The sequence below is a fragment of the Orycteropus afer genome, unplaced genomic scaffold, assembly GCF_000298275.1.
Source record: "Orycteropus afer afer isolate SDZICR_OR568_19922 unplaced genomic scaffold, OryAfe1.0 scaffold00027, whole genome shotgun sequence".
Classification (NCBI taxonomy): Eukaryota; Metazoa; Chordata; class Mammalia; order Tubulidentata; family Orycteropodidae; genus Orycteropus; species Orycteropus afer.
The window spans coordinates 12,815,635-12,825,887 of NW_006921614.1; the positions used below are offsets into that span (position 1 = coordinate 12,815,635).

At 39.0% G+C, this 10,253-nt stretch overlaps 1 protein-coding gene across 1 annotated transcript in view; it reads right to left on the reverse strand.

The window, feature by feature from the left end:
• The window catches only part of RIPK1 (receptor interacting serine/threonine kinase 1), a 46,068-nt gene that overhangs the window by 32,797 nt on the left and 3,018 nt on the right, over window positions 1-10,253 (reverse strand). Inside the window, exons 3-5 of the mRNA XM_007935366.1 lie at window positions 10,006-10,143; window positions 5,219-5,447; window positions 3,260-3,409 (exon numbers count right to left, since the gene is read on the reverse strand). Coding sequence (XP_007933557.1) covers window positions 3,260-3,409; window positions 5,219-5,447; window positions 10,006-10,143 — 517 coding nt within the window. The remainder of the gene's footprint in view (window positions 1-3,259; window positions 3,410-5,218; window positions 5,448-10,005; window positions 10,144-10,253) is intronic.

Consider the following 10,253-nt stretch of genomic DNA (forward strand, 5'->3'; position numbering starts at 1 on the left):
TTTGAACCACCAGCCTTCTGGTTAGCAGTCAAGTGCCTCAGGCACTATCTTACCAGAGCTCCCTCAACATCATTAGCAATTAAAGAAAAATTAAAACCACAATGGGATATCATTATACACCTATCAGGATGGTGCAGTGTAGTAAATTATCTGGTATGGCTTTTCTAGTCATAAATCTTTGTAAACTCCATGGCAGAATTTTCTGTGAGAAACTGAGTAGCTTCTGATTGTTAAAATCATCCATCTGGGGTATTTCTGTTGGGAGCAGCACAAAGTAATGTTCTGGGAAGTTCGTTCTCTCAGGTGCTTAGAATTCTGATGTTATGGTTGGTTAGTTTGGCCGCTCAGCCAGGCTCAAAAGGAGGCCTCCCAGGGGCAGAAGAAGTCTCTCTGACTGCTGGCTGAGAAGGACATGTTGCTGAAAGAAACATGTGCTCCTGAGAGACATGCACTGCTGGGAAAGAGACGCAGGAGACATGCATTGCTGAGTGAGACATTGAGGGACACGCACTGCTGGGAAAGAGACTGTGAGAGACTGTTGGCTGTGAGACAGTGGTCTGAGAGAGACTGAGTATTTTCCTGAACTTGAATTGTAGCCTGGTGCCTCCCTAATAAACCCCATAATCTGTGAGTTCTGTGTGGCCACTGCCATGAATTATTGAACCCAGTAGAAAGGAGGTGAGTGCTGTGGGAGGAATGGTTGGTATCAGGGTTGGTGAAAGGGCCGGAGGGAGGCAGCATGTCTGGCCTGGCAGGAATAGGCCTTGGGCTACTGATGGTGATTCTGTCTTCCTCTTGTGGGGACAGAGGACGTCAGAAGATGTGCCCTCCTTGCCTTTTTAGCAGATGGCTAAAATAAAACTAGTGATAACACTAAATGCTGGCAAGGATGTACAGGGAACTAGATTATTCCCACTCTGGAGAAGTTTGGCAGCTTTTTTTTTTAAAAAAAAAAAAAGAAAAAAATACATTTGTAACTATCATACAACCTAATTACTGCACCTTTATCAGAGAAATGAAGACTTACATTCACACAAATAATTGTACATGAATAACTGTAGCTGTATTCCTAATAGCCCCAAACTGGAGACCAATGTGATCTTCAGTGGGTGCATGGTTAAACAATCCATGGTATATCCATATCTTAGAATGTTATACAGAAATAATAAGGAACAAACTGTGGATACACGTAAGAATCTGGATGAATCTCCAGAGAATTATGCTGAGTGGAAAAAAGCCAATCCCCAAAAGTTACATATTGTATGAATCCATTTACGTAACATTCTTGAAATGACAAAATTACAGAGATAAAGAACAGATTGATGATTACCAGGAGTTGAGGAGGGAGTGAGGGGAAGGAGGTAGGTGTGGCTATAAAAGGGCAACATGAGGGATCCTTGCAATGATTGAAGTCTTCTGTATCTGACTGTATCCATGTCAATATCCTGGTTGAGATAATGTAGTTTTACAAGATGTCAACATTGGGGGAAACTGAGTAAAAGAGTATATGGGTATCTCTATATTATTTCTTATAACTGGATGTGAATCTATACTTTTCTGAAAATAAAAACTTTAATTAAAAAATTAAAAAGGCATTAGAGGGGGCAGTGTACCCATGACCATGTACAGGGTTAGCAGACAATGTTTCTACATGCTTATTTGTATGTGTTATAAGAATGTCCAGGTGTTTAGTAGAACTGACAAGGGTCAAGGTTGTGGTGGCTTCTTGGCCAAAGCCAGCTACCCAGAGGGAGCGAGTAGTTGGACGTGTGGGCTGGGGACCATGGTTACAGGGGACATCAAGCTCAACTGGCATAACATACTACACAAAAACATTTTTCTACAGCCTACTTTGGTGAGCAGCGACTGGGGTCTTAAAAGCTTGCAAGCAGCCATCTACATGCAACAATGGGTCTCTCCTCATCCCTAGAAAAGAACAATGAAGAAACCCAAAGATGCATGGAAATAATCTAAGGGATTGGTAGACCATGTGCTCTTTAGCCTATATGACCATGAGAGCAGAAAACTAGATGGTCCCTGGCAACCACTCAGAAAAGGATCAATGCAGGAGATCCTGAATAGAGTGGGAGAACAACGTGGAATGAAATTCAAAATCATAAAAAAAGACCAGGTTTGCTAACAGACCCTGGTGAGACCCATGAGACAATGGCCCCCTAGTTACCCTTCAGGTCTGGAATTGAACTCAGTCCTGTGGCTTCCAGCCAAACAACTGACAGGCATATGGAGTGAACATTTACATAAGGTAGATACACTACTTGGAACAATCAATCATGGGAGAACAGAAGAGCAGTGTATGCACAGGGAGACAGCCTGTGGTGGGGAGTATACATGGGAGGGAAGGACACAGGGAAGAGCTAACTATGGCGAGGAAGTGAGAAAACAACTGTTACACTGTGGGGAACTGCAGTCAATGTCATGAGACAAAATATGACCTGAATGCTGTATGGAAAATGAATTTGCTCTGTAAACTTTCACTCAAATCACAATAAAAGTTATATATATATATACATATATATACATATATATATATATATAAAAGGTGCCATCCCCAGTGACATTTCAATTGTGCACGAAATTCACATTTTCATGATGTTATTTCATCTGACAAGGGATGTACACAGAAAAAAAAGAAAAAGAAAAAGGCATTAGAAAAGAGAAGAACTAAAAGATTAAGGCTGACTGAGTACATAAGAAAACAGGTAGCTAAATCATAGTAGCCCTGGAATTCTTTGGTGCTTTAATTCTGTTTTCTCAAAGCAGAAATACGATGGCAGTAAGTGCTTTAGTCACTTCCTACTGTTTCTTTTTTTCTCAGTTGATTTTCTTCTTTTAACCATACCCTCCACAAGATCCCTAGGTAATATACAGGAATGAAGAAGAGGTGCTTGGGTGTGGCCAATATTTGTGTCTTTCTCCCTCTACTATGGGATCCAATCTAAATCTAAACACATCCACAAAGACACCAGATAAATAAGTGGAAGGAAAGAAAACAAAAGAAGGTTTAAAAAAAAAAAAAGAAGGCCCATCCAACAAAAAAGTATAGCAAAATATCCATTTGTCTAGTCTTTAAGCTTCTGAGAGGGATGGCATCTTTTCATTGCATAAAATATTTGAAGCCATGAGTAAGGTGGAACTCAGTTTTCAGAAGACCAAAACCAGATGTTATTCCTGACATCTTACTTGGAAACTCACCATTTAGGAGGGATACATTCTACACAGTTGTAATAGATGCTCTTACCAGCAAATGTTGGCCGTACTTGGGGGTTTGCCTCCCAGCAACGCTTCATGAGGCTAATAATCTCCTCTGGGCAGTATTCAGTGATGTCTTCCACACTTGGTCTGTTCCCAGATTTAATGCATAATATCAACTGCTGCTCACAGATCGCATCTATAAGGAGGCAAAGAAGAGCTTAAGCTGAGACTTTCTTTCAGGTCCTGTTCCTATCTCAGACAGGAAAATGAAAGAACTTTGAAAAAGCTGCAGCCTCATTCAGCAGCGGCAGAATGGACTTGTGACAAAAAGTTCACATATTCCTTTGTAAAGATGATCAGACAACATTTTAATATCTGTACATAAAGAATTAGAAACAAAGCGTCTTCCTGGTAGCACAAACAGAGTAAACTCAAAGGCACACTCTAGATTTTAAAACAAAGACAAATGCAATACAGTGCTTGTCTTTAAGGAACTCAATTTAATGAGAATGACTTAAAATATAGAATGGTAATTCTATGAAAGAAGTAACTACAAGGGCTCTGGTAACATAATCAGGACAGGAAGCTCAGAAAAAGCTGTGTTGAGTTCAGAAAAAATATGTCGGATCTATCTAGGCAAAGAATGGGAAAAGAGGGCTTGGATGAGGATTCCAGGTTAGGGGAGCAGAATATGAACAGATTGGAAGTTATATAATTCATGATGTGTCCCATAAATAAAAGTAAAACTGGGCATACTGACAAAGGACATAATGGGAAGGGATAAAGCTAGAGAGAGAAGGAAAGAACAGATTATAAAGGGCTTTGTAGTCCATACTGAGAAATCTGAATGTTATCCTGAAGGTCCTGGGAGTCTCTGAAGGACTGTAAATAGGTGAGTGAATTGGTTGTTCTGGGACAATTGTGCTGGCTACAGGATAACAGATGAGCTAGATGAGGACAAAACGAGACTAACAAGGAGCCTGCAGCAGAACTAAGGAAGGTTTGAACTAAAAATAGGCCACTGGAGATAGAGGGAAATGGGTACATTCAAAACAGACTTTGGATCCTATATAGAGAATTGATAGTTTTGATGTCTGATTAGACGTGGGAGAGAAGGGACAAGGCTGAGTCTGGGATGACTCTAAGGTTTTTGGTTGGGCAACTAAGTGGGTGCATGATGATGCTGTTTTCTGAACATCAGATGAGGAGCAAATCGGGGTGGACTACAGGGAGAATATTAGGAGATAAGATTTTTGAGATGACTGTTGCTTTGGAAGTTCCTTGGGTACAAATAGTGGATCTTACTTATAGACAATTAGATATCCAGGTTAGAGACAGAGTTAGAGATCTGAGAATTGTCAGCAAAAGGATGATCATTAAACCATGGGAGTTGACAAAAACCACCTAAGAATATGTAGGAAAATGTCCATTAGTTTAGATACTTAGAAAATTAAAGAATGATTATTTATATATCCATTCTCCTGTAAGAATCATGTCTTATTCACCTTTTTACTCCTAATACCTATCAAAGTGCCCAGAGTAAGTACTAGGGGAGAAAAAGAAAAACTTAAATGAAGGAGTAAGTGAGTGAAGAAAAGTATGATGTTTATACCTAATAGCTTGGAAATGTGAGTTCTCATAAGCAGCAGTAGGCAAGCTTTCCTGTCCAGAGAGAATCCTGGAACTTTATGGCACCTTCTAAGTTAGCTGTACTATCAAGGTTCCTATTGATCCTGTCATCCTCAATTCCTAAATGTTTATTACACATTCATTCAACAAGTATGTACTGAGTACCTACTATGTTCCAGGCACTGTGTATGTAGGTGCTGAGGAAAGAGCAGTGAGTAAATCAGATGGGTTCCAGCCTTTGTGGAGCTTACAGCACAGTAAGACAGACATTAAAAGGATGAACAAAGAACTCTGTTATCTTAATTGATTACATCTAAGTCATTATTTCAGCAATCTTGATTAATATCCAAATCCCACTCCTCTACAAATGTCTTACTTTCATATGGCTCCTTATTAGCAAAAATTGCCCAAAGTACTACAGCAAAGCTGTACACATCTGATTTCTCTGTAGGCTTTGCGTTGACATCATTCAGATGCTCAGGGGCCATGTAGCAAAGGGTTCCACCATTTTTCTTGGAGGTATTATTCATTTTCCTCTGCTCATTATGTTCCTCTTTAGTAAGTTTACTCCACGTCTTAAAGGACGCAACACCAAGATCAGCTATCTGCAAAAGAAATCAAACCAATGGGACTGTTCTGTGAAGGCTATAAGAAAATTAGATTTGGTTTTAAATTTTGAACCTTATCCAATAGATGTGAGTTACAGTGTATTTTCCAGGAAGAGTTGCACTGGACAGGTTTAAAACCACTTCTGTTTTAAATGTAAAATGACTGCCAATCACAGATTCAAAGAAACTTTGTGTCTTCTAAGCCATCTGGAAAATCTCTTCCTCCTCCCAAAATGTCCATGTGAAATTCTAGTATCTTAATTCTTAAGCAATAAGGGCATGGTATTCACTGTGGCAAGAGAAGAGAAAAGCAAAAGACATTTCTGGCATGAACAGCAATAAAATATATTTATTCTAATTCCCCATTTACTCTGCCTATGTTATTCAGCTCTGGTGGTACAGTGGCTAAGGTATTCGGCTGCTAACCAAAAGCTCTGGTGAGGCCCACCAGCTGCTTGGTGGGAGAAAGATATGGCAGTGTGCTTTCATAAAGATTGAGCCTTGGAAACCCTACGGGGCAGTTCTTCTCTGTCCTATGGGGTCTCTGTGAGTCACAATCAACTTGATGGCACTAGGTTGGGTTAGGTTTTTCGGGAGCTAGGAAAAAATAAGTATTTTATTCTTAGCTGCTGTTGTTGTTTGCCGTCGAGTCAGCCCCGACTCATAGCGACCCCTCCTTGGGTTTCCGAGGCAGTATCACTACGGAAGTAGGATTGCCCAACCTTCCTTCTGAGGAGTGGCTGGTGGGTTTGAACCGCCAGCCTTCTGGTGAGCAGTCAAGTGCCTTAGGCACTATGCTACCAGAGCTCCTTAGCAGATACCCCATTTATGTAGCAAATAGTGACTGAGTACTGCACCTTCTATTTTCTCAAGTGATGTCCAGAGATAAGCCCATGGTTATGAGTTTCCAAGGATTCTAAAGACACACTGAGGATAAGGACTGTGGTGCTACTTGTTTGGAGCTGAAAGTCTGTACCTAAGAGAAGAAAAGATAGAAAGGAGGAGAAAAAACATAAAAAACAGCAGAGAGAGAAACAACAAAATCATTCACAAAACAAAGAAGGAGATGGTAGAGCAAAATGACAGAACACCACAGTTAAGAAATCAAAGGTGACAGTTCTACCTTTACCTCTAGGGGTCCTAGCAAGCATTGGGGGATGAATTTTGGCATGTGATTATCTAAAATCTGTAATGGGGCTATTCAACCTAAATTCACCCTAAAACATAAAAGTTATTAATGTAAACAAAGAACCTCTCTATATAGACTCAAGGATAAAAATCCCTTCGAGACAAGAACAGAGTTAGAAGCAAAATCTTCTGGCAGAGAATGACATAATACAAAGCTCCTGAGTCCTTCTGGGATGCATCTACCCTTTCATATTCTTAAGCCTGATTACTGCAGCCAAATACAATTGGATATGATGCTCTCCCTAGTTAAATATTGTCCTTGAGTGAACAAAAGAAAATTCCCCTTTTCTTGTTCCCTGTACTCCAACAGAAGGAGCTTAAGTTTTCCAAAGGAAATTGATTTATATATATATATAACCTGTGTGTATATATATGTAACAAAAACTCACTGCCATCGAGTCCATTCTGACTCACAGCAACCCCCACTGGGTTTCTGAGGCTGTAAATCTCTACGAAAGGAGATTGCTCCATCTGTCTTCTGTAGAGCAACTGGTGAGTCTGAACTGCTGACCTTCTGGTTTGGAGCCAAATGCTTTATCCACTATGCCACCAGAGCTCCTTGTGTGTGTGTATATATATATATATATATATATATATACATATATACATATATATACATATACATATATACTGGTGATGCAGTGGGTAAGGCATCTGGCTGTTAACCAGAAGGTTGGCAGTTCAAACCCACCAGCTGCTCTGGAGGAGAAAGATGAGGCGATCAACTTCCATAAAGATTTACAGCCTTGGAAACCCTATGGGGGTTTTATGAGTTGGAATCAACTCACTGGCAGTGGATTTGGTGATACATATACATACACATACACACACACACACACAAACACACATATACATATGGAAGTAAATAAATACAAATGCAGCCAATTTTCACAGAAGTTTTGTTTTTCATGGGAGTAGTCTAATTCACCTTCCCATATCTGCTCAGGTTGCATGTCTAAATATGTAGCCACTCATAGATTATTGTTGTTACTGTTACTGCACATTAGTGTATGTTATAGTATTTATCTGTTGCCTTTAACTCTTGTGCTCCTCCCAGTGTCTTCCTTTGCCTTAATAATTTTGTGCTGACCTCTGCCTTATTTTATATTGCCTTCCCTTCACTCAAGTTAGTATGTGTCTACCCTCTAGTTAGTGATTTACCCATCCTTCCCTTGCCACCCTGGTAACCATCAAAGAATGTTTCTTTCTATGTGAAAACTTTTTCTTGACTTTTTATAATATGGATTTCACACAATTTTGTCCTTTAATGATTGACCAATTTCACTCAATATAATGTGCTCCATAATATGAGGTGTTTCACAGATTCATCATTATCTTTTAATGCTGTACCACATTCCATTATGTGTATGTACCATGATTTGTTTATCCATTCATCCACTGATGGGCATTTAGGTTGTTTCCATCTTTTTGCTATGGTGAAGACTGTTATGATGAACACAGATGTGCATATATCTATTTGTGTCATAGCTCTTATCTCTGTAGTATATACACCAGTAGTAGGACTGCTAGATCACATGTTATTTCTATTTCCAACTTTTTAAGGAAGTGCCATAATGTTTTCCACAACGATTGTACCATTTTACACTTCCACCAGCAGTGTATGAAGGTTTCAGTCTCTTCACACCCTTGCCAACATTTGTTATTATCTGTTTTTGTTTTTGTTTTTTTTAACTTTGCTATTAATGCTGGGGTAAGATGGCATTTTCATTGTTGTTTTGATTTGCATCTCTCTAATGGCTTGGATCCACAATCAACATCCCTGGAAGTAGGAGTCAAGAAATCAAATGATGTACTACTACACTGGGCAAATCTGCTGCAAAAGACCTCTTTAAAGCATTTAAGAACAAGGATGTCACTTTAAAGACTATGGTGTGCCTGACCCAAACCATGGTATTTTCAGTAGCTTCATATGTATATTAGAGCTAGACAGTGAATAAAGAAGACTACCAAGGAATTGATACTTCTGAATTGTGGTGTTGGCGAAGAATATTGAAGGTACCATGGACTACTACAAGAATGAACAAATTTGTCTTGGAGGAAGTATAGCCAGACTGTTCTTTGCAAACAAGAATAGCCAGACTCATCTCTCATACTTTGGTCATGTGTCAGAAGGGGCCAGTCCCTGGAGAAGGATATCAGACTGGGTAAGACAGAGGGTCAGAGAAAAAGGGGAAGACCTTCAACAAGATGGACTGACACAGTGGCCGCAACAATAATCTCAAACACAGCATAGTTTGTGAGGATGGTGCAAGACCAGGCAATATTTTGTTCTGTTGTACAAAGGGTCACTATGAGTTGGAGCCTACTCAACTGCACCTAATAACAATGGCTAAAATTGCAAGCATTTCTTCATGTGTTTGTTAGCTGACCGAATGTCTTTAGTGAAGTGTCTGTTCATGTCCTCTGCCATTTTTTAATTAGACTGTCTTTTTTGTTGTTGAGGTTGCAATTTTCTATAAATTTCAGAGATCAGTCCCTTGTCCAATATGTTGTTGTCAAAATTTCTTTCTTAGTCAGTGGGTTCTCTTTTTACTTTTTTGATGAAAACGTCTGATGCACATAAATGTTTAATTTTTAGTCATCTACTTTGTTTTCTGCTATTTGTGAATTTTTAATTATGTTCAATTATATTTATCCCATGTATTAGGGCCCCTACGTTTGTCTCTATTTTTTATGTAATGATCTTTATGGTTTTAGGTTTTACATTTAGGTATCCAATCCATCTTGAGTTAGTTTTTGTATATGGTGTGAGGTATGGATCTTCTTTCATTTTTCTGCAAATGGATATCCAGTTTTTCCGGTACAATTTGTTAAAAAGACTATCTCTTTCTCAAAAAAGTAGATGTTTTTATGACAAAGTGGCCAACTCACTGCTGATCTAACTCTCAGGCCATCTTTGAATACTAAGGATTTTTCTGCACAGACCTTCACACTCCTCCTCACTTCCAGAGAAGAAAGGTGTTAGTCACACAGATTTCCTGGAGAAAATGATGAAGTAAATAACCCAATTAGAGGTAAACAAGGCAATCCTTGCACATTTCTATTTCTAAGTCTCTAATAGAGGAGGAAAAAAATCTAGGAAACATTCAATTCTACTCCTCCCCAGAAGATGTAACTCTGTCCTTAGAGTTACCTCCCAACTCCATATAGTCTGTATCTTTCTTTCCAAACCCTGGAAGGGCTTTTCAGCATTACCACCACCACCAATTATAAGCTGAACTTGGTCTTCCTTTATCATTTACCATCTATAAAATGGATTTACATGTAACCCATTTAAACAGAATTAAAATTATATTTAAAATTAAAATGATCGCACTCTTCTAAAAGCTTATAGATTGTGGTTTACCTTAATGTGAAAGTCATTATCAACGAGAATATTCTCAGGTTTTAGGTCCTTGTGTATTACACCTTCTCCATGTAAGTAGCACATTCCTTCAATGGTCTCCAAAATTATCCTTCCTTTCACAGAAAGGGGGATGTTGATCTAAAACAAGTGATATTAACTCTATGAAATGGAAAAGTAATTAAGCAGGCCACAACAACTGTTTCCTTAAAGAGCAGTGAGATCTGATCCTGAGGCGATATATACCAGAC